At 37.7% G+C, this 27283-nt stretch overlaps 1 protein-coding gene across 8 annotated transcripts in view; it reads right to left on the bottom strand.

The window, feature by feature from the left end:
* CASK (calcium/calmodulin dependent serine protein kinase) overlaps positions 1-27283 on the bottom strand; it is a 349106-nt gene that overhangs the window by 206047 nt on the left and 115776 nt on the right. For all 8 annotated transcript variants that reach the window (XM_087859504.1, XM_087859498.1, XM_087859502.1 and 5 more), the window contains exon 3: positions 18745-18850. In XM_087859504.1, coding sequence (XP_087715630.1) covers positions 18745-18850 — 106 coding nt within the window. The remainder of the gene's footprint in view (positions 1-18744; positions 18851-27283) is intronic.

Below are 27283 nucleotides of genomic sequence, written 5' to 3'. Positions count from 1 at the left end.
GCAGTGAGCCAGACTCTAGTTCCCTTCCCTTGGGGGGCCCTTGGTCCCTATTACAATGAAGTTGAACTCCAAATCCCATCTTGCCTGGAATTATTTATGGACCCTCTACTACATTTTTCATACCGAGTCTAAAGGGTCTCTCTCTAATGCACAAATCTGATTATATTATTGCCTTGGTAAAATTACTTCGATGTCTCCATCACCTATAGAATAAAATTTAAAGTCCGGTCAAACATCACCTCCTCAGAAAGGGCTCCTGTGAACACCCTGTCCTCATGACTCTCTATCCCTGACCTGGTCCTTGTTATTCATAGCCCTAACACTACTTGCTATTGTTACTGCATATTTGTCAGTGTGTCTCTTCCACTAGAATGTAAGTTTCATGTAGGCATGGACTTTGAATTACCCACCGTTAAATCCTTAGCACCTAGAACAGTGTCTGGCACATCGTAGGAATTCAATAAATATTTGTGAATGGATGAATTAAAATCTTTAACGTGGCATCGAAAGCCCTAGATGTGGGGTACCTGGCTGGCTCAGTTGGAAAAGCATGACTTTTCATCTCGGGGTCGTGAGTTCGAGGCCCATGTTGGGTATAGAGATGACTTAAATAAATAAACAAACTTAAGAAAAAAACAAAGCCCTAGATGCATCAGCGCAAGTAGGAGTGAGGGCACTAGAGTCAGGGCCGCGGCATACCAGCTTTGTGACCCTGAACAAGTCACCACCTCCTAAGCTGCAGTTTTCTCATCTATAAAATGGGCATGGTGACTAATCTTAGTGAGTTGAGAGGAAATGAGAGATTATCAAAAAGTATAAAGTGTAGCATGTAGTTACATCACTGGTGGTTTTATTAGTACATGTTTGAACTTATCTGTGGTCATTTTTTCATCCTGCACCTTGTTCCAAAGTAAGAGCCCACCATTATTAATAGTGCCCTAACCATATAAACTGACACGCATTTCTGGCCATTCCACATGCCCTTTGCTCTACTTGTAATGCTTACCTCCTTTCCCACTAATGGTCAGTTTGCCTTCCATGCTCTATTCAGCTCTCCCACCTAGAACCCCAGCCCAAGCATGGAAACAGCAGTGGGCTTTTATTTGCCCCTGGATGGACATGGAACAGATCCCTGATTCAAAAGATTATCTGGGGCGCCTGGCTGTCTCGGTTGGTAGAGTGTATGACTCTTGATTTCAGGGTCGTGAGTTCGACCCTCATGTTGGATATACAGATTACTTAAAAATAAAATCTTTAAAAAACCCCAACCAAACAAAAGGAGGCTATCCATAGAGGGTCAGGTCAACAACTTAGGATACTCAGGGTTCTAGAAAAGAAGGAGACTGAGAAAAATCAGATAAATTCATTCACTCATTCATTCACATTCTGTCTGTCTGTCACGAAGTAAGAGAAGCAGAAAGAAATAACTTGGACTTGAAGGTCATGCAGATTTGGGTACTGGGGAGCCTGTCTGGGGGCTATATGCAAGCCCCTGAATAAACAAGGAAAGCTGCTCTTTCCAGAGTAAAGTAGATGCAAAGCCCCATGAAATGAATGGAGCAGTGACCTTGGCTCCTGAGGTCTTTCTTTCTTTTTTTTTTTTAAAGATTTTATTTATTTATTTGACAGAGATAGAGACAGCCAGCGAGAGAGGGAACACAAGCAGGGGAAGTGGGAGAGGAAGAAGCAGGCTCACAGCGGAGGAGCCCGATGTGGGGCTCGATCCCAGAACGCAGGGATCACGCCCTGAGCCGAAGGCAGATGCTTAACTGCTGTGCCACCCAGGCGCCCCCTGAGGTCTTTCTTTCTAGTTCCTATGAAGCCTGGCTGTATTCTCTTTAAAGTTCATGAGGCTTCTGTATCTTGACCTCTTTAATACTTTCGTCTAGTTTCACCCCTGCCATTACCACTTGACAAACTCCTGGTCATCCTTCAAGTCTCAGTATTCTTCCTCTATGAAGGCCCTCTCCCTTCCTTCCTCTCTCCCTCCCTTCTAAGTGTAATTATTTTCTTGTCTATCCCTCTCTGCCTCGTGCTTCTAGCTATGTCTCACAGGTAGGAGACATTAAGAAACAAAATTACTAAAAGGATAAAGTTGGTGGCAGAGTTAGGACAACAGTACAGGCCTCTCCACTTGTCCTGTAACATTTCACTCACTCCCTCCCTAAGGAGATGAGCTACCACATAGAGATACCAAGGGAGCAAAGAGATATGGAGAGATAGCAAACAGGGAGCATGTCTAAGAATTGAGCCAGAATGGGAGCTCTACATAGCAGGAGTGCGGGGCCCCGGCTGAGGAATAAGGGAGTTTAGTGAAGGATGAAACGAAGATGTGCCTAAACTTCATTTCCCCACAATATTGTTCTTGATTTGGTCTCTCTACCCGGCTTCTCTGACATCTTGCTGTCATCATCTTCCTTCCACCTCTTCAGCTGTTCCTTCTCTGTCTCATGTGTTAGCTATTCCTCCTGTTCTAAAACCTTTCACATTTGGGAGACCCTCAGTTCTCAAGACCTATTTTCTTCTCCCTCTCTATACTCTAACTCATCTGAACAGCGACTATCCCCAGGCCTCTCGATTTCTCTCTGTGCTCTTAATCCACATATTCCACTTCGTCTTTGGCAACTTCAAACTCAACATGTCCAAAATGTACTTCACGATCTAATTCCAGGCACCACCATATATATATCAGGTGCTCAAGCCAGTGAACAGAGTCAAATTTGTCTCCTGCTTCCTTACTTCCTTTATCCAATCATCAAATCCTGTCCATTCTAATTCCTAAGTATCTTGAGGTTCTATTCACTCTCTTTCATCTCTATTGACGCTGATCTATCCTAGCCATCAATGTTCATGCTACATCACTGTAACGGTCTCCGAATTCTCCCCACATCCAAATCCAACCCTACAGCAATACTGCGGCCAAAGAATGGTTAAAAAAAGATGTCTGATCATGTAAGTTTGCTTGTGATGGCATCCACAACTTTAAAATCCAAACTCTTTGCCATGTCTTAAAAAGGCCCATCAAGATTTTGCCCCTATTTCTTGTGAACCTCTTGAGCCCTCAATAATGTGCACAAGAAATATGAAGGATATCCTTAAGACAAGCGATACTTTCTAGAGTCTAGCAAAAAGAACAAATACTAATATTCAAAGACACTGCCTACTGACTCAAGTCAACAGTTGGCGGAAGGGCAAATGACTTTATCTCTACTTCTGAGTATTACAAATTCTCTTGAGCCCAGTCACCTCACAATGATATGGAATCTATTTTATTTAACAGCATTCTGGTCAAGTCCACGGACACGGATAAGGGCCATACAAACAGATCAGAATTTATCTACAACCCTCTCTGTCCAGACTTATGCAGTTTTAGAATGAAATGTCATATTAATTAGTAAATACCTAAGAGATTAGTTCAGTTCTTTAGATCACAATTTAAAATTAAGGTCTAACTCTCATACAATGCTGGTGGGAATGCAAAGTAGTACCACATCTATAGAAAGATTTTGACATTAGCAATAGTATGAAATGATGTATACACAAGGTTATAAATGTAACAGAAGACTAGAAATGATCTAAATGTCCATTAGTAGGGGACTGGCTTAAGAGACTATTCTATATCCATAATGGAGTATTAAGCAGATATAAACAGGAATGAAGATGCCTACATACTGCTATGGAGAGATCCCTGGTGTTTTCATATTGTTAAATTAAAAATAATCAATGTCTACAACAGCGTATGTGTGTGTAAGAAGGGGAGACAGTACAAAAACATGTAATATATATTTTCTTATATTTTCAGAGATAAATAAAGCTAACTAACCAAAATGACCTCGTTTTGATTTTAAGAAATCATTTCCTTGAAGGAAGGAAGTGATATGGGACAGGGAGGCAAGCCAGACCTTTCTGCATGAATCTTATTCACAAGTTTGACTTTGTAATCATGTACATGCTTTTCGTAATCTAAAAACAAAAATAAATCAAGACAAAAAAAGAGGCAATCCCTAAAATTAAAAGCAAACTACTGCTGATATCTGAATAAGATCAGTAGAGTGTATCAATGTCAATATCCTTGTTGTGATGTTTTACTAGTTTTGCAAAATTATGTTGGGAGAAACTGGGCAACATCTACAAGGATCTCTCTGTATTATTTCTTATAGCTACACGTGAAACTACAATTCTCTCAATAAAAATTTTTAATTAAGAGGGGAGGGGGGTGGAGAGATGGGGTAGCCCGGTGATGGGTATTAAGGAGGGCATGTGTTGTAATGAGCACTGGGTGTTAAATGCAAATAAGGAATCACTGAACACTACATCAAAAGCTAATGATGTACTGCATGGTGACTAACATAACACAATAAAAAAAAGAACTTAAAAACCCCGAACTGATATAAACAAACCTAACTTTATATCCAGCTTGTCACATAATCACAGAGAGTTATTTAAGTGACTTTACGCCCCAGTGCTTGTGATTGTGCATCTCTAGTGGGATACACCCTAAGGATGAAAAGAAGGGCAAGGAAATCCTAATCTGCATTCACTAGTCTTACTTTTATCATATCTTTAAATCAGCAGCATGAAGCAAATATGTTAATGTGGTAAGGAACCCAGATTTTCAGAGAAAAGATGTACAAATAGAAAATTTAAGAAGTTAAGTAAAAACTCTACTTTCTTTCTCACTTAAAAAAAAAACAACTTTACATTCTGGAAAGCTTTCAAAAGCAGTAAGTATGAGTAATGAAGCCTTGTGAATCCACTACCCTGCTCCAGCAACTAACAACTTCCTAGCTAATCTTACTTAACCCATACTTCAAACCCAGTACCCACTGCTCACCCCTTGCCCGATTCTGAGGCACATCCCAGACATTAATATCACCTTACGCATAAATATTTCAGTACTTATCTCCACAAGGTAAGGACTCTTTGTAAAACGATTGCAATAACAAAATTATGCTAAAAACCAAAAATTCCTTATATCTAGTAAATGGCTCACAAATAAAAATCTGTATTATTACCTTAAACTGAAAATAATGGCATAAACTTGTGGTTTCATTTTTGTTTAGTTTTAGTTTTGTTTAGTTGTTTAGTTTTGTTTAGTTATTTATTTATTTGAGAGAGAGCATAGAGGGAGAGTGAGAGGGAGAAGCAGACTCCCCGCTGAGCAGAGAGCCCGATGCAGGGCTAAATCCCAGGACCCTGAGATCATGACCCGAGCCGCAGGCAGATACTTAACCAACTGAGCCACCCAGGTGCCCCTAGAATAATTTTAGATTTACATAAAAAGTGCAAAGATAGTACAGAGCTCCTGTATGCCTCTCACCCAACTTCCCCTAATGTTATTACACCTCAGGTAACCATAGTACGTTTGCCAAAACTAAGAGGGTAACACTCGTACATTACTATTGATTCAACTCCAAACTGTAGTTGGACTACAAGCTACTGTTTGTTGACTGATGTACTTTGTTCTGGGATCCATGCGGGACAGGCAGCACAATGCAGTCTGTTATTAAGTCTCCTCAGTTTTCTCTGGTCTGCGACAATTTTTTGGTCTTTTCTTGTTTTTCATGACCTCGACTGCTTCAAAAACAGGAGCACTGGCAAGGTGTTTTATAGAATATCCCTCCATTTTGATCTAAGTTTTTTTTTTTTTCCTCATTTTCCGATGGGGGTTGTAGATTTTGGGGAAGGATATCACAGAGGTGAAGTGTGCTTCTCCTCACATCATCTCAGGGGACACGTGATATCTACATGACTTATCACTGGTGATGTTAACTTGATTCCTTGTTTATGGGGAAGGGGGTCAGCCAGTTCTCTTCAGTGACAAGCTGCTATGTTCTCCTTTCCATCCTCTGTTCTTTGAAAGTGAGTCACTAGGTCCAGCCCACACTGAAGGAAGGATGGGGATTATCTCCATCTCCTGGAGGGGGGTATCTATAAATATTGTTTGGAATTCTGTAAGGAACATTTGTTTCTTCTCTCCCATTGTTAATTTATTCAATAATTTATGTATATCGGTATGGACTCATAGATATGTATTTTATACTCTGGGTTATAGTCCAATATTATGTTATTTTGTTGCCCAAACTGTTCCATGTTTGGCCACTGGGAGTTCTTTCAGGTTGGCTCCTGTGACCCTTTGACATAACTCTATTTTTTGTTTTTTCTTTTTGAGCACTTCCTTCCTTTCAGACACTATAAAACGCTCCAAGCTCATCTTGTATTTTCTCTGCCTCAGTCCTAGGAGTCATCATTTCTCCAAGGATTCCTGGCTCTTCTAACAGAGAATGATATTTAGAAATGAAGATCTTTCTCTCAAATAAATAAATAAATAAAATCTTAAAAAAAAAAAAAGAAATGAAGATCTGGGTGTGGATGTGCTCATTACTACTGCGGTTTCACTGCTTCTAGACCTTCCCAGGGGACAGAGCCAGGAATTTCCTGTTAGTACATCTGTGTACTAACCCATGGACACGTATCCTTCTTCACTCTTGCTTATTGATAAATTCTTTCTCTGACAGAATGTAAACTTCTGCATATTTAAAAAATCAACACACCAAAAATCCAATACCATAGGCAAAATTAAATAGGGAAAATATTTGCAAATATATGAAAAGGGTAAATATCCTTAGTAAATACCAGAATTCTTACAAAACGGCAAAAAACTAAAGAAAGTGAATAGATGAAAAGAAATGGGTAAGCATACTTTAAAAAATATTTGATCATACTAGTAATAAAACAAATGCAAATTAAACTAAAACATCATTTTGACTTTTCAAAATGTAAACATGGATGCTGTTGTCTATCACTGGTTTGAATATAAATTGGTACAATCTCTATGGAGAATGATAAGATACTATGTAAAAGAAGTTTTAACTATATCGCTGACATCTGCTAGGTGATGTCTCCCACTGAAGACAAGAAAAAAGGGGGATGGAAAGCTTCCTGGAAGCATCAAAGTACTAACCAAACTGTCAGGAATGTTGATTAAAATCTGGGAGAGAATGGGAACTCAGAGAGGTATCAAGAATCAGCGTCCTTCTTGCCCTGGGGATATCTGCTTACACATAAGATCTTTAAGGGAAAAGGGGTCAGAATTCAGAGGAATCTCATAAATTACTCTTCAACCTTGAGCTAAAACCCTAAAGAGCTAAGGGTGAACCAGAAATAATCAGCCCCTTCACATACTTGCAATCTGGCTTGCTCTTCGAGTGGCCTTAAAAATCTAAGCCTTAAACTTTAAGATGGTTCCAAACTGCTAGTGCCTGAAGGTGCCTAATAGGAGCAAAGGAAAGTCCTCTCTGGGGGGAACAAAGCATCAGTCTAGGCCAGTAATTTTTGGAATAATTTCCAACACACAGTCAAAATGAATCTGGTACATGAAGGCTAAGAGATCTTGATCAAGAACCAGCAAAAAATGATAGACAACAAAGGCAAATCCACAGGGACTTCATATGCTGAGATTATCCAGCACAGATGATCAAATAATGAAGCTTTTTATGTCCCAGAACATAAAAGCTGAGCTTGAATTTTTTTTTGCAAGAAAATGAAAATAATGAAAAGTAATACAGCTTTTCAGAAGAAAAACATGCAAAATACAGAAAAGAAGGGAGAGGATATAGAGCACACCATAAGGTACACCTATGTCTATGCTTAATTGGGTCACAAAGGTGAGGAGAGGAAGAAAGGGGTAGAGGCAATATTTAAAGAGATAATGGCTGAAAATTTTCCATAACCACAAATAATATCAGTACACGGATTCAAGAGACTTAAAGAATTGAAGGCAGGTCTAAGACACCCACACGTACGCACACACTCACACACCCCACAGAGAAAACGAAAGATGAAGAAAACATTTTTTAATAACCTGTGAAATAGAGATCATCCTTAGATTAGTGACAGACTGCTACCTGAATTCTCAACATCAATGGAAGCTGGAAGACAGTGGAATGATATCTAATGGAAAGAAAATGCCCACCTAGAATTCTCTACTCAGTGAATATCCTTCAAGGCTGAGAGGGATAGAAGGAAATTCTGAAACTAATAAAAATGGAGAGTTTGCACCCAGCAGACTGACACAGGGATAATGAATACAGATAAAACCTTAGAGATGCTGAAAGAATAATGAACAAATAAAGGACAAGTGTGGGGGTAAATCTAAACTAATAATAAAAGAAGTTGGAGTGATGTAAATACATGGATCTTACGTATTTATGTACACAAATATAAATACGTGAAAACAACAGCCTGTAAGTCAAAGGAGGGGCATTACATCAAATTCATGTATTCTACAGTGCTTGTCATATTCAGGAAGACAATCATGGTATCAATATTAGAGCAGGATGCATTAGGGAGCTGTGCTATAACTCCTGAGGTACGCACTAAGATAACAGAAAAGAATACTTAAATTTCCAAATTAGTAGAAAAAAATAGAATAAAACATATTCAACTGACCCAAATAAGTCAGGGAAGGCAAAGAAAAGAAATACATAATAGGTGGTACAACAGAAAGCACCTAAGAATACCATAGACATAAATCAACCATCCCCAAATATCATGAAGTGTAAATGTACTAAACGCTCCAATTAAAAGACAAAGATTGAGCATCTAGAATAAAAAAAATTATATGCCTTTAAATAAGGACACATCTAAAATCTACAGGTACAAAAAAGTTGAAACTTATGGGGCGCCTGGGTGGCTCAGTCGTTAAGCGAGCCCTGCATCAGGCTCCTCCCCTGGGATCCTGCTTCCTCCTCTCCCACTCCTCCTGCCTGTGTTCCCTCTCTCGCTAGCTGTCTCTCTCTCTCTCTCTCTCTCAAATAAATAAAATCTTAAAAAAAAAAAAGTTGAAACTTAAAAGGGAGGAAACCCCTAGAAAATCAAACCCAAAGTAGAAGGACGAAAATAACAACAAAGAGAAGTTACTGAAATAGAACATAAATATGCAATGAAAAGGATTAACAAAGCTAAAAGTCATTGCTTAAAAGACTGATAAAACCAGCAAATATCTAGCAAGGCTGAGAAGGAAAAAGAAAAGGCACAAATTACTAAAGAATGGAGAAGATCCTACAGAGATACTATGAACCAATTTGTGCCAAAACTGTTTAAAAAGTTTCAATAAAATGCACTCATCCCTAGCAAAATACAATTCACCCAAAGGGAGAGTAATAAATAGAAAACCAAATATTCCTATAAATATTTAAGGAATTCAATCAGAAAAGAAAACCCTTCTCACAAAAAAGTCTGGCCTGAATGGGTCTATGGGTGAGTTCTACGAATCATAAAGAGAACAAAACAAGCAAAACCAGAGAACACTCCCCAACTCATTTTATGAGGTCAGCACAATCTAGATAAGAAGACCTGGCATGGACAGTATAAGAAAATTATAGTATATAATCAGAAGGGGGAATGAAGCATGAGAGACTATGGACTCTGAGAAACAAACTAAGGGCTTCAGAGGGGAGGGGGGTGGGGGAATGGGATAGGCTGGTGATGGGTAGTAAGGAGGGCACACATTGCATGGTGCACTGGGTGTCATACGCAACTAATGAATCATCGAACTTTGCATCAAAAATCAGGGATGTACTGTACGGTGACTAACATAATATAATAAAAAAAGAAAGAAAATTATAGTATAATCTTTCTATAAATATAGATATAAAAAGTCTAAAACATATATACAAACAAACCAAATCTAGCAATACATAAAAGGGAATATAAGGATTATACATCACGACCGAGTTTGGTTAGCCAAAGAATCAATGAAATTCACTGCATTAACAGGTCAAAGGAGTCATATGATCATTTCAACATATACAGAAAAAAAAGCATTTGATAAAATTCACCATCTATTCATGCTTAGCAAACTCTAAGATCAGAAATAAAGAAAGATAACGGTCATCATTGTTCTGAATGTTTAATCCATTGTAAAGGCTAGAAAAATAAATATGTTCAAGAATGGAAAAGGAATAAGCAAAATCCTCCTCATACACAGATGATATGATCAGGTACGCAGAAAATCCAAGTGGTTCTACAGATAAATTATTGGGATTGATACTGCTTGATGAATAGAAAGGAATATAAAGTCAATACAAGGAAGGAGGGAAAGGAAAAGGAGATGAGGGAGACAGATCTACCTTTAAAAACAAATACCTAAGAATAAATCTAACTAAAGATGTATACAACCTCTGCAGAGTAAAGCATAAAATGTTATTGACAGAAATGAAAGATCTAAATAAATGGGAAGATGGACACCTTGTTCATGAATTGGAAGACTCAAAATTGTAACCATGTCAATTATTCTCAAGCTGTTATGAAGATTTGATACAATAATTAAGGCAAAATCCCAACAGGGATGTGTGTGTGTGCGTGTGTGTGTGTGTGTGTGTGTGTGTAAACTGATAACCAGTTTCTAAAATGTATATGGAAAATGTGGAGAAGTACATCCCTCAAGAATTGGCTGAAGAAGAACAAGGTAAAAGGCCCTGATCTACTAGTTACTAGAACTTAATATAAAGCTATAGTTAAGAACCGACATGCTCTTGGCACAATGCCAGGCAAATATACTAATGGACCAGAACAGAACCTGGAAACAATCACACATGTGTAGGTGCTTGATTTATGGCAAAAGTGGTATACTGCAGAGCCGTCTTTTCAGTAATTGTGCTGAGACTGCTGCACATCCACACGGAAAGAAATGAAATTGGACTGCTACCTCACAGCGTACTCCAAATTAATTTCAGATGGATGATAAAACATAGGAGGATACCTTCATAACCTCAGAGTAGTGTATATTCCTTAAACAAGACCCCAAAACAGTAACCATAAAAGAAAAAAAATGATAAATTAGACTGCATTAAAATTACAAACTTCTGTTAATCCGAAGGTACCATTAAAAGAATGAAGAGGTACGTCATGGAGTGGCAATTAGGGAAGAGTAATCAGAACTCACAATGAGATTCTACTACACACCAACTGGCAAAAATTGAAAATTCTGACAATGCCAAGTATCAGAAGGGTGTGCAGCATAGGCAATAAGTAATCATGAGAATAAAAGAAGGGTGCTGTTAGTAAGGACTAACAACAGGTTTTTAAACAGGGGCAGTGCCAAGGAAACCAGGACTTGAATCACCTTAAGCAAATACCACTGGTAAAGGGTCGGTTTATACATCTGCTTTAGAAAATAAGCTTGGTATGATCTTGGAAAACTGAAGTTGTTAAACTCTAAAACCTACCAATTCCACTCCCAGGATATATGTACAAGACTGTTTACAACAGCACTGTTCAAAATAGCCAAATCTGGAAACAACCCAAATACATAGTACCATTAACATGAGTAGGTAAACTGTGAATGTTTGTTAACTGCAATACTATACAGCAATAGAATGAAGGAGCACAAAGCAACCTGGATCAATCTCACAGACCAAAACAGAGTATATGCTATATGACTTCTTTTAAATAAAGATTTTAAAAGACAGGTAACACTGAAATTATATTACTCAGAGATACTGTATGGATGGTATAGACATGAAAGCATGGAGGTGAAGTCTAGGTTAAAGGTAATTCTGAGAGAGGAAGGGGATTGTGGTTAAGAGTATTATAGACGGTGTTTATATTTCTTGATCTGGGTTGTAGGCATATGGTTGTGCTGTTTACAATAATTCCTTAAGCTGTATAGTTCTGTGTATGCATTTTTCTAAATGTAACAGGTTGTGTGTGTGTGTGTATATATATATATATATATATATATATATATATATATATAAATAAAGGTTACATCTATGTGTGATGTAGGTGTTTGTATGTATTCATATACTCACCCAGTAATCCTATTTCTAAAAACTTACTTTGAGGAAAAAAAGCAATCAGGGGGTGTGAACAAGTAATTATGTATAAGATTATTATTAATCATAAGATTACTTCCAATAGGGGAAACAGTATAAATGTCCAACTATAAGGAAATCATTAACTATGGCACATGCATATAATTGAGATATCTTAATGCAACCATTAGACTACTGTATCTAAAAAATATTTAACGGTATAGCAAAATGCTTAAAGTCAATAAGTAAAAAGATTCGGGAAACAAAATTGCATACATGAAATGAGTGCAACTGTGATCATGAATGTAAGTAGAAGAAAATGTTCTGAAATGTTCACTGTGATTAACTTTTCAAAGTGGTATGATTTTTGTCATTATAATTTTCCATAATTTCTAAATTTCTACCAAGGATGTGTATTGTAAAGATTATTTACACGAGAAACTACTTATAATTTTTATTTTTAAATGAACAAGCTTCTTTTAAATAATGGAAAAATCAACTGAATTTTACCTTGTGTATATAAACTTTTTTCAAAATTATTTTCAGTGGTTGAAGATCAGCTTTTACATACAAAAAAATTTACCAGAGTGACAACTTCAAATTCATTTCTAAGATAGTAGACATCAGAATGTAGTTTGTTTTCTAATGTAGCATTCAAAGGTTAAAATTTATTCTACACTGTACCATCTCAATCTAGGGTTTGTTTTATACAAAAATTGGGACACCTACCTTTTTCTGTTAATAGATGTCAATATAATACAGTAATTAGAGTTAAAAGTTAAAAAAAAAATCCAAACTCCTCAATTTTCTTCATAGGTGATCATATTTTGTTTGCAGATCCAGGAGTTTATCAATTTAAAACCCTTCTATTTATCTCATTTTTAGTTTGTGCAGGAAAGAGTTAAGATAGCAGGCCTAAACTTTTGAAGGGCTTGAAAGGCCTGTCTACGGAGTTAGCTCTTGATTGGCACCTGGCAACTTGGATGGGTTCCTCCTGTCCTAACTGAAAAGTGTGGCTCACTGTGTCTAAACTGTTTGTGCAAACAATATGATTTATCCTGAACACCTGCTTTCTCTCTGGGAGGCTGGAAGATGGTACGTGCCAGGCAGAGGGTGCCTACATGACCAGCTCCCAATAAATACCCTGGGTGCTGAGTCTCCAACGAGCTTCCCTGGTTGGCAACATTTCGCTTGTGTTATCACAACTGGTTGCTGGCAGAAGACCCTTGGAAGCTTGCGCCCGGCTGCCCCTAGACTTCAACTCATATACCTTTTCTCTTTGCTGGTTTTGCTTTATAGAATCTTTGAGCTGCAATAAATCACAGTTGTGACTACAATCAGACACTGAGTCCTAGGAGTCCTCCTTGGTCAATCATCAAACCTGGGGGTGTGACTTGGGGACCCCCGACACATAGTTCTTAAAACTAATATAAAACTAAACATTTAATACACTGGTGAAGCTAGTTAAGAGAAATGTTTAATTTTTTTAAAAAAAGTTTATGATAGAAGTTTTTTTCTTTCACCTAGTATTTATCAAAGGTCTTCACAGGCACCCAGCTACATCCTCTCATAAAACTTACTGCATTACCTTAAGTATCGAGTTTCTGATGTTTACTAGGACCAAACGATATTTTCCAACCATTTCCTATTACCCAGCACTTAAGCAGGCATTCGATAAATATGTGATGAATGAATAGCAATTTTTATCAATACACATAAAAACAAAAATCAAAATAGATCAGACTAGCTATAAAAATATGTATAGATCTTCATATAATTTTAAATGCCACAGTCCAGACTTTTCTTGCTTGATATCAAACAAATACACTTTCCTTTCCTTGGCAAGTTTGCTAGTAAGTCGAAATTGGTTCTATTCTAGCAGCATAATTGAGTTCCACAAATATTCCCTTCCCCAAGCTTAAACACCAGACCAAAATGAAAAATAAAATTAAAAACAAATAAAAGAGCTATCAGTCTATCTCCTTGTGAGCTTCAAAAATACAAACCGCTAATATTGTTTTAAAAGATACAAACTATTGTTTTCATGTCAGATGTATTTTAAAACCACATTTAATTACTACAAAAGTCTTCCTGTGGTATATGTAATCATTCTATAATAAGGTAATTAAAATTCCTTGGCCAGCCGATTTAGGATTTACAGCTTAACTCAAGTATCAGACACTACTAAAGACAAGCCTGGATGGGTTACTTAAAAATAAACATTTAATTTAAGTGTGTGTGTGGGGTGACACAACACAGCCCTATTTTCAAAATTGAACCTATATGTTTAAATACGTTTCAGCAAACTACTGCAGACAAGTCCAAATTTAAACGCGATGCCAAAGCAATGGACCCCAAAGCAATGGACCCCAAAGCAATGGATCTAGTGCAAACACATGCAGATTTCTAACAAACTTCTGTGCGTATTGGGGGGAAATGACAACATAGTCTCTAAATAGTAATGCCCCCACTTTAAAGGTCAATCATCTCTTGACCTCCCACTTTGGGACTTGCAGTTGTTGAAACTGAATATCTAGGGGTGGTGCCTGGGTTCGAGCTTGTTTGACAAGCTCTACTCAGGGCTTTTCAATGTTAAGTTTTGAAATCTACTGCTTTAATCTTTTCTGGCTCGAAAATTCTGCTTCTGTGAGTCTCTGTATTTGAATATGCTTTAAACTTAAAACTATTTATAATTAAATGGGTATCAACTAGTTGGAAGGGTTTTCTAACATAATAAGCAACCTGATCGGGCCATATAATTTCATGACTTTGGCTTAAGGGGAAAAAAAGGAGAGTTGGTTATACACAGTCTGTGGCGAAGGCAGATATGGATACCTATTAAGTAACTCACTGATTTCTTTTTCTGCATCAAAATTATCAGAGCAGTTTCCAAGTAGCCAAAAATTGCAAAGTCAACTGACCTTATTTAATTTGTTTCCCCTTTGTCTACTCTGTATTGGTGGCAGGTCAGAAAACTGTGGAAAGGATTCGGATAACCCATCACCTGAGCAATGAGCCCCTTACTACCAGGGATCATTATCACATCTATTGCCAGAAACATGGAACTTCATTCTGGAGCAGCTTTGTCTACGTTGCAACTGTAGAGACAATCTCTTACCTAGCCAGTAGGTGGAGGCATATACAAACTTACTGCTTGCTCTTTGAGCCAAAGGACCTTAAATCTTATAGTAAATTGGTCTTTTGTGTATTCATTTGTTTTAAACCCAGGAGATCAAAGAGAAAACAAAAAAGTGAACAAGACAACTGTTGAGGTGAATTTATAAAAAATGATACAAAAGAACAATGTTATATTTCTATTTTGTTTCTGGCCCTTTTGAGAAATAAGTAAGTTTTAACTGTGAATTTATAATCTACTTCCAGATCCCCAGAGCTAATGAAGTAATTCTAAATTTAGAAATAGATCTCTTAAAAATTCATGTTCAATCAGGGAAAACTGAACATCAACCGAATGTGACCTAATACTAAGGAATGATTGTTGATTTTGCTAGGTATGATTATACTATTATGGATCGATACCTATCTATATCTATACATCAAGTCCTTCTTTATAAATCCAAACAGGAATACTTATAGGTGAAATGGTATAGCTTTAGAAATCACCAGGAAAAAAGAAAAGACAACAGTAAAGGACACACAGAACAAGAATGGCAAAATGTTGATAACTGTTAAAGTTCAGTGACAGGCGCACTGAGGTTCACACTATTCTCTTTTTATCTGAAATTTTCCAAAACAAAAAGTTCAGAATATTAAATTATAAAGCCACGTTCTTGTGATCTGGGTTAACACTGAGATTAGGTGACCAGTAGATATGCAACTTCAATGAAGTCTCACCTCCATATACAGCCACCAAGGAATTATTTCAATCACGACTGAATCACACAAAAACTAGCTCCATAAAATCTCATACAATTTAACAGGAGAGACTAAAACTAACTTGCTAAATCCCCGGGAAACAATACCTTCCAGTTGTAGAGCGCTTCACTATTTTACAAAGTGAATTCACATCTAGTTCTGATAATCTTATTAAGATTTTAAAGGTAAAAAAAAACCCCCAAACCCTGAGGCTCAGAGAAGCTAAAAGACATGGCCAAAGTCACATAATCAGGAAAAGTGACAGAGCTGGGATAGTAACCAAAGTTTTATAACACCAAAGATCATCTTCTCTCTACGGTACTGTCGCTTAGACCCCTTCGAAACAAATAGCAAACATGATGAAATTTAGGTGAATCTTAAAATTTTGCTTTCTGTGCTCATTACTTGAGAGTATATGATAATACTGTTTTTTTTTTCATTTTCTCAGTGAATATAAACACGGATAAAAACAGGTTTCTTGAGTAAAGAATAAAATTAAATTGGAGAAAGTTATTAAAAAAAAAAGAATTATAACATCTTAAAATTGGAAGGTCCTCTCTAGTCTAAAATTAAACCTTTATCTTTAGCCTCCTTGGATGGGTCCAGCTTGAGCTCAAGCATTTCTAGTGAGGAACTGCATACTCTGTGAGACAGCCGCCTTCGTTCACTGACTCAGTCTATTCGCTACAGGGGCTTTCCTTGCTTAGAGGTGGAATCTACCGGCTGCTTGTTGATTCCAGTTACAGCCCCTGACCCTACACTGAACAAACATTACAATCCTCTTACATATGACACCCTTTTAAATAACTGAAGACTTCCATTATGTTCTACCATGGCCTTTGTTCTGAGGACTCTTCTTGGTGGAAAGAGAAAACCAGCGGGTTCTTGAGTAACTAAAGCTTCCCAGTCTTTTCAACAGCTCTTCCATGGTCTTCAAACTGGGACTTGGGAATCTCTGGGAGTACCCAAAGTCCTTCCAGGAGATAGGAGAATTAGGATCTTTTTAAGGCAACCAATGTCCATTTCTTCTCTTGCGATAATTTGATCTGTCTGAACACAAGTCTATGGTCTGCTGAGTTTCCTTTTACATCTTCACTCACACGAGCACATCTCAAAAGACAAACTGCTCACCCATCCTGAAAAACCTGCCTAGCTTCAGAGACAACTAGGGAATGAGAAGCTCCTGAGGGAGGGACCCTTGAGAGCAAAACAGAGCTTTAGAAAGAAAGAGGAAAGCCACCTTATTTCATCCAGACAATATATGCATGGCAAAGCCTTATCTATTTTAGAATAAAAATCAATAGTAAGATGATTGTCACAGGGATGTCTATTAACACCTTAATTTTATTTGAAAAATGAAGGCAGATTTTTCTTTGACAGAGAATGAGTCTGATTTGGCTGAGTGGCTTGACAATGATGGCTAGCTCTGCCATTTAGGTCACACAGCAGACATTTGCCATAAATTGAACGAGATTAAGATGCTGATCTACGGTTTTGAAGAAAATATATTTAAAAGAATACACAAAACACTAAACGTGATAACCTCACAAGAGAAGTTCTTATGTATCAACTCAAAAGTATGTGAGGAGGTACACGGTTTTCAAAATTCTTTTAGCAGGTATGTTAACAAAAATTTTGAAGACTGTGACTCTAGGGCAAAATTTGTAGGCTCTTTGCCACTCTGGTTATCCCCTTCGGGAATTGTGCCAGTGTCCTGCTTACTATGAACGCTCTAGGGAGAACGGGTAGTATACAATACAGTGGGAGTGTGGGCTTGGTTCTAAATACTATATACTTTTAATTAATGTAGCCAAAGGCTCCATTCAGAGCTTTTTTAAAGCTGTTGCAACAACTACCTTTCAAAACATTTACATCTTTTTCCCATAAGCAGTTACAACTAAGCTTACAGTGATCTTGCACTTATATAACTGAATGAGTGAGTTTATATTAACTGGTCTTAAATTTCATCTTTTTTTGGTTTCAGCTCCTTTGCTACAAACTTGTAAAACATTTTAAAATTTTGATCTAGATATCCAATGTATTAGCTAGCCCTCCATGTCAGGGTGGGGTGGGCAGGGCAGCTTCTGACATGGCTCCCAAGCATCACCAGTATCTCCTGGTATTCACGCCCTTGTGTAATCCTTTTCCCAGATGTGTGGGCTGAATCTGGGGACTTACTTCTAACTAGGAGAATATGGCAGAAGTGATGGTGTGTGATTTCGGAGATTAGGTTACAAGACTGACTTCCATATGGAGAGGCCCAGTGACAACGAGCCCAGGGAAGCCTAGGCCAATGGCTCATGAGGAACTAAGGCTCTCAGTCCAACAGGCTGCTGCCAACGACCATGTGAGTGAGCTTGGAAGCAAATCCATCCCCAGTGGAGTCTTAAAATGACTCCAGTCCTGGCCAATGCCTCGATTACCACCTTGTGAGAGACCCTACTCAAAGTCACGGATTAAAATTTTGGAAAGAATAGGATGCCATCCCATAAAGCTTTATACAGTCTCTTTGGACACAATTATCCAATTAGCTAAAAACTACCCAGTTATACTATCTTTAGCTCACATTTCTCCATCTTACAGACGAAAATTCCATGACACACATGTCAAGTGGGTTATTAAAATTAAATACACTGTTATCTACAGAATTGCCTTAATATGCCAATGTGGTAATTATATCAAAATAGGAAGTCTGTTATTACTTGTTTTTAGTTGCCAGAGAGGCTTGCTACATGGAGACCTCTACTGCCATCCCACTCCTCTTCAATAAGACTCCTATGGTCAGAATTTTATATTTTGGGGCCTGCTATTCATCTGAACTCTCTCTCTACAGCCTCTTCTCTGAAGTATACTAAACATGAAGGTAACTAAATATGCCCACTTTTGCTTCCTTAGCCATTGTGAACCTTAAAATGAGACAATCTTTTTATTCTTGTTACGTTTTTTAAACAGATGAGCTAACAACTACTGTTAAATTTTGTAAGTGTTAGCATTATCCCAAGCCAGCATTGCTTAAAACTTTAACCCTTAAGAAAGTAAAATGTACACTCACAATTCAAAAACCATGTAAAGCATTCCATCTGAGCTATATGTCTCCAATAACTCTACAATGTGAGGATGTTTCAGCATATGACAGATACTGGCTTCCCGCTTTAGATCTGAAAAACAAACATAGGACATACTTTGTTAGGTAAGAACAAAAGACAATCAGGGTGAATGATGAATGAATGGATGTGATCTATGGTAACATGAAGACTTCTCTAACTAAAGAGATGAAATCCCCCATTTAAGCTAAACTTAGTTTTTTACCCTTTAAAATCTTTGACGATATAACTTTTTCATATTTTTGCCAGTCTAAATCAATCAATCTACCTACCTATCTATATTACAGAGTCAGCTCTTATTTTTATTTATTTAAGTAATTAAGCTCTATGCCCAGTGTGGGGATTGAACTCATGGCCCTGAGATCAAGAGTTGCATGCTCTACCAACTAAGCCAGCCAGGCACCCTAGCTCTTATTAATAAGAAATGTAAATAGCACGAATACTTTCCCCAAACCCTTATAAGCAAGTCTCAAAATTTATAACTCTCTCGATCTGGTAATAAATAACTTAATTTGCTGTTTTGAATTGTACCTCTTTTTCTTAGTTTTCCCTAAATTGGATAAGAATATGTTGTCTATTCTTTAGCCTAAAGTCTAGCATTTACAGACACACACCAGGGAACTTATATGGAAAAAAGGACATAAAATAGTATGATTTAAACAGTAAAGGCACTGCTCCCACCCAGTATCAAAGTCAGAAATTTATTTTACATCATCTATAAAACGTATTTGATAATTCAGGACACTACTCATGGTGTTTTCTTGAAGAACAAATTCAGACAACGAAGGTAAGACTATTGTGTAAGTTACAGAAAACTATTTGGAAAATAAAACTGTTCGTATCATTGTCATCATTGTACAAACACATTTTGGGCATAGATACCACTTGCCATGTCCACATGGAACAAGAGAACTAAAGCCTTCCTGTGTTAACAGTGCTGGAGTTTTACCTATTTGCAGGTGAATAAAATCCAATGTGACATTTTTACATTTGGAAGTAGAAGGCACACAGGTAAAGAAGAACCAAGGCTGAGGACGTACAAGGCTGAGGATGTACTGCACTAGGCAAAGGAGATAATGTTATTTCCTCTCTGATTTATTAATTCAACTTAACCTTGTCAATAAGAGCAATCACAGCAGATTGAACCACAGAAGACTTACGTAAGGGTAGAATGAGGAAAAGAAGTCAGTAAATTAGACAAAAGAGAAGCCACCGGAAAAGGAAGAATCAATAATATAATATTAAGAAAGTCAAGGGAATAGAGGGAATTAAGGCATGAATAGTTGAAGAAGGCTAAGAAAAGGCTGTAAGAGTCAGCCAGAAAAGACCATTAGCATTCTGGGCAAGATCAAGTTCTGTGGAGAGGTCAGGTTTGAAGTCGGTACGCAGGAGACAATTATGTAATAACAGATTAAAATTTATCATGTTTCTCACTGGGCTAAGTACTTAATAGAGTCATTACCCTTGCTGTGCCAACAACCCTAAGAGGTAGATACTTTACAGGTGAGGAAGCTGAGGCTTAGAAATGTGTTCAAAATCACACAGCTACCGCAATGGGTAGGTCTGAGCCCTAGCCTATTCAAGTCCAAAGTCAGCAGTCCTTCCACGATGCCATGCCAGGTTTAGACATGATCAAATTAGAAGAATCTGGCTGTAGGAGATGAATGGCAAAGTCAAAGAAGGTTTGATTTTTCTGTTCTCGCTGTTTTAAAGGGAACACGGTGTAAGTGGCAGTGACGAAACACCCATGGGATCTAGAGCCGGAAACTTGCGGCCGGGTCTGCCACTTGCCGGCCGACTGTGACCCTCTACAAACGCCTTCCTTGCTGCAGATGAAATGGGGCAGGTCAGAGGTGATGCAGGACCTGCACAGTCCACTCAATCGCCTTCAGGGGGCAGCGGTAAGATTCCCAGGAAAGAATGGCTGGGGGGGGGGGGGGGACCTGGGTGGCTCTCTGGGCGCAGGTCATGATCTCAGGGTCATGAGATGGAGCCCTGCATCAAGCTCTGTGCTCAGCGGGGAGTCTGCTTGAGATTTTCTTTCTCCCTCTGCCCCTCCCCTCACTTGCTCACACCCTGCCTTTAAAATAAATAAATAAATCTTAAAAAAAAAAAAAAGAAAGAAAAAATGGGTGTGGAAGGAGTGTGCAGAACGCAGCACTGTGGGGTTGAGGGGCAGGGTGGCTCAGTGTTCGCAGGAAAGGAAGAGGTCAGAGGCACATGAAAAATGGTCCCCATCTCCAAAAGTGCTTGGCAAGGTCCTGCTGGAGAGGAGAGGTGTGAATCAGGTGTGGGTTTTGTGCGGAGAAGTCATAACTGTGAGGAGGGCTTTTGACAAGTGTGCTGGAAAGCCAGCTGAAGGCAGGAGACATAAATCACATACCGGCACAGCTTTTTTTTCCTCTCCTCCTTCAAGAATGTTCTGCTTCCAGATTTTATGAAAAGCTCAGGCGTTTTATTACCCGTTTTAACGTTTATTTTTAATTTTGCCCCTTTCACGTAACTACAGTGTGTTGCAACTTCCACACTCAATTTGCCATGTGCCACATCTGTTGTACCAAGGGACTGCAAGTAAAAACGGCTGCTCTAAAGAGTCTCCCATCTGACCTGCGCATTTCTGCTTGGTATACAGCTGAACATGCTCCTGGCCTAGTCTCGCATCATCTACCCACCCTCCAAAGGAAGGCAGAATTGCTGCGGCCCCTCCCATCAAAGACTAAAGCAATTTAAACATCACTGGATCTGGCATCTCAGGGACTAAAAAGCAGAGCACTGAACAGCACAAAACTAACAACACAAAAAGATATTTGAAATTATAAGGGCAATGATGCAAAAGATGGTTTACATTTAGGATAATTATGGCACCATTTTCCATAATTCAAATATCGATTAAATGGGTATTATATTAAATAGCCCAAATGGAAAATCATGGTTTGAAAAACACAAATGCATTATATAAGCATTCAAACTATGGATTCCAGGAGTACTAAATTCAGAATGCTTGTTTTTAGATGTGAATGTGAATTAAAGATATATTTATTAAGTGCTATTAATTTCTTGCTGATACAGCAAACTATAAATAGCATTTTCCTACAAATCAACTCATGAGGCAGAGTAGCAAGGAATTCAAAATAGGCGATAATGGGGGCGCCTGGGTGGCGCAGTCGTTAAGCGTCTGCCTTCGGCTCAGGGCGTGATCCCGGCGTTCTGGGATCGAGCCCCATGTCAGGCTCCTCCGCTGGGAGCCTGCTTCTTCCTCTCCCACTCCCCCTGCTTGTGTTCCCTCTATCGCTGGCTGTCTCTATCTCTGTCAAATAAGTAAATAAAATCTTTAAAAAAAATAGGTGATAATGATTTGAAGTTGTGATTAACTGCTGTGAGATACTAGCACAGAACATTCCTGTGAGTGCCCTGACGGAGTTACCACGGCTGTTTGAAAGAGCTACTTTGTCCCTAATAACTGGTAATTCTCTCCACTCTTCCTTGTATTTTTTTAATTTGTATTTTTTCAATTTGTTCAATTTCAATTTGTAATGTTTGAAATTTAAAAGATTTAAAAAATAATTTCTATGCTTAGTGCCCTGATATTTAACTATGTAACTATAATAATCCACTTATTTCCCTTTAAAAGGGGCACTAGTAGTACAGAAAGTAATAGTTTTCTGACCGTAACTGGAGAAACAGACTTAAATTAAATCAGTCTGCTGTATGTGAGTACTACCACCACCACTACCAGTTTCCTAAGAACTTTGGACGTCCAACAGTAAAGCAGCTATGCCCTGCAGGCGCTGTTGACCTCTCCAGTCTGTTCCTCAAGCAAGGGAGAGTTAAGGAAACCGTTTCAGGTGGTCTCTTTTAAAAAGAAGTTTCCTGGGGTGTCTGGCTGGCTCGGTTGGCGAAGCATGTGACTGACTCTCGATCTTGGGGTCGTGAGTTCGAGCTGCACATTAGGTGTAGAGATTACTTAAAAATAACATCTTAAAAAAATAAATAAAAAGAAGTTTCCTGGAAAGTATTTGTTATTCATTCTGCTACTAGTTGTTCTTGTGATAGGAGAACCCTTCACACCGTCTTGGATGCCACTTTCAGAGTACCACAATTCTGCAACAAGTTAATGTGACCATGGGTCAAAACTAATTTGGGTATTTACAAATAGGATTGAAGAAACAATTTCTGACATTTTTAGTATTAGAGTAGCAATCTTGACCTCAATATCCGAACTTAAAAGGATCTAAATTTAAGAGGTAGCTTGCACAGAGCTATTTAGATCAGCACTGTCCAACAGAAGTATAACGTGAGCCACATACATCATTTAAAATTTTTCAGTAGCCACATTAAAAAGTAAAAATAGGTGAAATTTATTTTAATAACATATTTTATGCAATCTAATATATCCAAAGTAATATTTCAACAAATAATCATATTAAAAATTGTTAAATATGTTTCTTTTCTATACTAAGTCTTTGAGATCTGGTCGTGTTTTACATTTATGGCATACCGAAATTTGGACCAGTCATATTTCAAAGGCTCATAGCCACAACATGGCTAGGGGCTACCAAGCTGGAACGGTGTAGCTCTGGCCAAATTGCCTTTAATTCTTATCCTCTCTCAGTAGTGAGTTCTCCTGCATTTCCTACACAGATATTTGTAAAGTCATCCAGTCATTCAAAAAAGATTCTAAACTCGGAGATGTGTTTTTTAAAAAAAGATTTCCATAGAAGGAAACTCTACTTTTAATAATCCAAATTCATCACTTAATAACTAAAATCTGGAATTTCTTCACTATTGTTAATCTAAGTCCTTCATTTGGTAGTTTTAAATTATTTTGTTTAATCTACCAAACACAAAAGCAGTGGTCAATAGCTACCATACTTTCCTGTCCTTTGTACACTTCCGAACTTATTGAATGACCTTACACTATTTAATGCAACATTTGAGAGTTTAAGCGCCCCTCTATAAATCCTTGTTTAATAACTATAATAACCCGGTGAGATAAATATACCTATTTCCATTTTACCGCGGAGGAAGCTGAGGCCCTGGGTTCAGTGAGATGAAGAAGTTGTTGAAATCACACAAATAGTAAGTAAAGGAAGCAGGACTAATAATGAAGTCTGGGGCTCTTTTTATCACACCACAGTGGCTCCTGGGGCTGTACAGTTTTCACATGTGCCCTTGAGATCTAATCACACAACAGTGCTAATGCGGTAACACTAACTTGGGTGACAAGCTTTCAAGACTGCTACGGAACCAGTTTATGTCAGCTTGCACGGTCACCAATGATGATTAGATTAGACACTGCTCTTTTCCTGACAAATGCATAAATATTGTCAATTATTTCCAATTTCTGGGTTGTGTTAGAAACTTGATAGTTAGCAAAATTTACTAAGAGCTGACCCTGGGCTCCAAACACACATAAAGAATATTCTAATCTAGTCATAGAAATAATTAGGACAAGAATTAATGTGTTCAGTCGAATCAATATTAATAACAAAATAGGTAAATGAAAGTCATTATTGACTCAATATTTTTCCCTTGGTGTACTAAAATTAATGACCATATGATATTTCAAAAGGGGAATCCGAGCAGAATCTTGGAAGGATTATAGAAACAAAGTCAAATTCTGTTGCTGGGTTCCACCTTAATATAATAACCAACTTGAAGACTAAAGATCCCAGCTGTCTTTGGCAATAATACAGTTCAGGTTGGCTTTAATGAGGCTATCTTCCTATAAATCAGGGAAGTTGACCTTCTCAACCAGTGGATGACCAGAGGCCCAGACAAGCCACACACCAATCTGGGTTAACTGCAAACTCATTATTTCTTCAATCTTTTACACATTTTACTACCACCCTATACATTTTTCTACCTTTTTTTACAAAGAGAAATCCAAGCAGCTTCTAATGTCTTTGAATTCTTGCCCACATTTTTTTGAACCTATGCTCAAAAAATCTCATCTGTCAGGTGAATAAAGAAAGGAAGCAGCATACTGTTAATTGAGAATGTTGATTGATATAAAGTTTTTCCTTAAATAGGCAAAAGTATTAAAAATCAATGTTAACTGCATTAAGCATTTACAAATCAATGGGGTTTTCGTAATATATTTCCCAGAGAATTTTCAGTTCCGATAAATACATTAAAGCAGCCTGCCCAGTTGAATACTGACTTTAAACTGAATTTAACACTGTATTTAAAAACAACTAACAGCTGTAAAGTAGAATAACGCCAATTATTCTGAGAACTACTTGTCTTCCCTCTCACTCTTCATTAGGATGAGTTTGGCGAATAATTAAATAATTATCTAAAGTGCCATTTATTTTCTAGGGACTTACATTTTAAAAACTCCAGGTCATTCCTAATCAATACTGAAGTACTATAAATCACTGAACTTACTAATTAGATATTAATAAAGATTATAGGTGACCAATTCAATGATCTTTACTAATATTTATCTTCTGAGATGTTAAAATCCTGAAAGAAGAGCGTTTGCTTAAAAACCCATTTGTGGTTAACAGCCAACATTAGGTTAAACAGAAACCAAATTATTTGTCTCTTAGAAGATACAACTGAATCTTCTATTCAAGGAGTTACTCAACCATAAATTTGGTGAAAATCTGTTTTGCACTCAACTAGTAAGATGTTAATTACATGGATAAAAGGAAAAGGCAGAGGTTACTGAAATCCAAACCGAATAAAGTTCCAGTATTAGAGCTTTCCTCAAGTAAATAAATGACCATTCTTAAGACATTTCGTACATGACAAAGACAGAAATACAATATTTTAAACATTTATAGAAGGTACAATTTCTCTGTTGCTTTTCCTTTTGGGAAATGTAAGCCAAAAAGCTTCGCAAAAAGGTGGAAAGATGGGGCATTTTACTATTATAAAAACCAGGCACCTATTTCAAAACGGTACCCCTAATTTTAGAAAAGAAAATTAGGGAAATACCAGTTTATACCTCATTTACTTTTAAACATTAGAGACTAAAAAACCATACCCATTAGGAGCATGAAGGAACTTTGCGGAATGACAGAGTGTATATATTTGTTAAAAGGACCGAACACTTAAATGGGTTCATTTTATGGTACATAAATTTTTATTCAATAAAGTTTACAAAGAAAGTTCCAAAATGTCATCCACATATCTGTATTTTATACTCCTACGTATATTACCTATCATTACCTTCTATTTTTACTTACTGATAGCTAGGAGTTCAACAAGCATATGTGCAGGATAGGCTTCCTTACTACCGAATCCCCCCTACCGCTCCTTCCTCCAGGATAGGACCAGCCCAGGAAACATGCCAGCAAGACCAAACGTTTCCCCAGAAACCAATTTGCAGTCTGTGCTAATACATAAATAAAAGAATTACTGAGGCCAAGATTCTCTGTGGCATCATGAATTTGTTATCAGTTTTGTTTTTTTAAATACGGGTTTCCCCATCCAGCAGAATCCTTTTATCAACACATCTCATAAAAATAGTAAAACACCAAATTTATAGTAAAAAATAAGTACTGCTGTATGTACTCACTCTGAAAAGGATCAATAAAAACAATTAGCTAACTGTTTTGATAAATAACAACTTGCCATCAGGGATTATGGAGAGCTCTGTGGACCCGTGGCCTCAACCACCAAGTTATTTGTTTATTTTATTTTGTTGGGTCCACTGCCAAAATCCAGATTTTTATGAATAGCTTCAAATGACTAATAGGTATATGTAATTTAAGAAACTTGCCCTATAGTCTTAATTTTTTTTTTTAAGATTTTATTTATTTATTTAACAGAGACAGAGACAGCCAGCGAGAGAGGGAACACAGCAGGGAGAGTGGGAGAGGAAGAAGCAGGCTCACAGTGGAGGAGCCTGATGTGGGGCTCGATCCCATAACGCCGGGATCACGCCCTGAGCCGAAGGCAGACGCTCAACCGCTGTGCCACCCAGGCGCCCCCCTATAGTCTTAATTTTTTAAAAAACTAATCAAGCTTCAAAAATAGTGGACATTTGTGTTTCAAAGTGGAATCGCTGACAGTGGTGGAAAGTGGCAGCAGGGAGAGGATACTTTTGTACACAGTGAAATTTTGAACTAAGGGAAACGGAGTTCTGAAAAGGCCATATTTCTCCTTTTTAAAGTAAAATTTTAAGTAAATCAATACACTGCTTTACCCTTAGAACAATCTGTCTTCATTTAATCTTTTCTACAAAACCAGGAGGTAGCATACTTAAGTAGCTGAAAATGTGGCAGCTACCTAGATTAGAAATTTTTAACTACTTTGGGATCAGAGACCATTTTATAAATCTGTTAATGTGACAGTCTGCTCCAAACAGTTTTGCAGTAAGAGTTAAGGGAAGCACAAAAGCCTAAGACATTGACCTAGATAGTGATGTCCGAGGATCAAGATCATGACAGGTAATCATGTCACCCAGCTTCTGGAGGCCACATGAGCACTGGTGAAAGTGGAAAGCCACAGAAGCTAGTGGCTCCTCACAATGGG

This window comes from Ursus americanus, chromosome X (assembly GCF_024610735.1).
Source record: "Ursus americanus isolate L20-20 chromosome X, mUrsAme1.1.p, whole genome shotgun sequence".
Taxonomy (NCBI): domain Eukaryota; kingdom Metazoa; phylum Chordata; class Mammalia; order Carnivora; family Ursidae; genus Ursus; species Ursus americanus.
The sequence above is the reverse complement of the archived record's forward strand: the minus strand, read 5'-3'. Positions and strand labels throughout refer to the sequence as shown.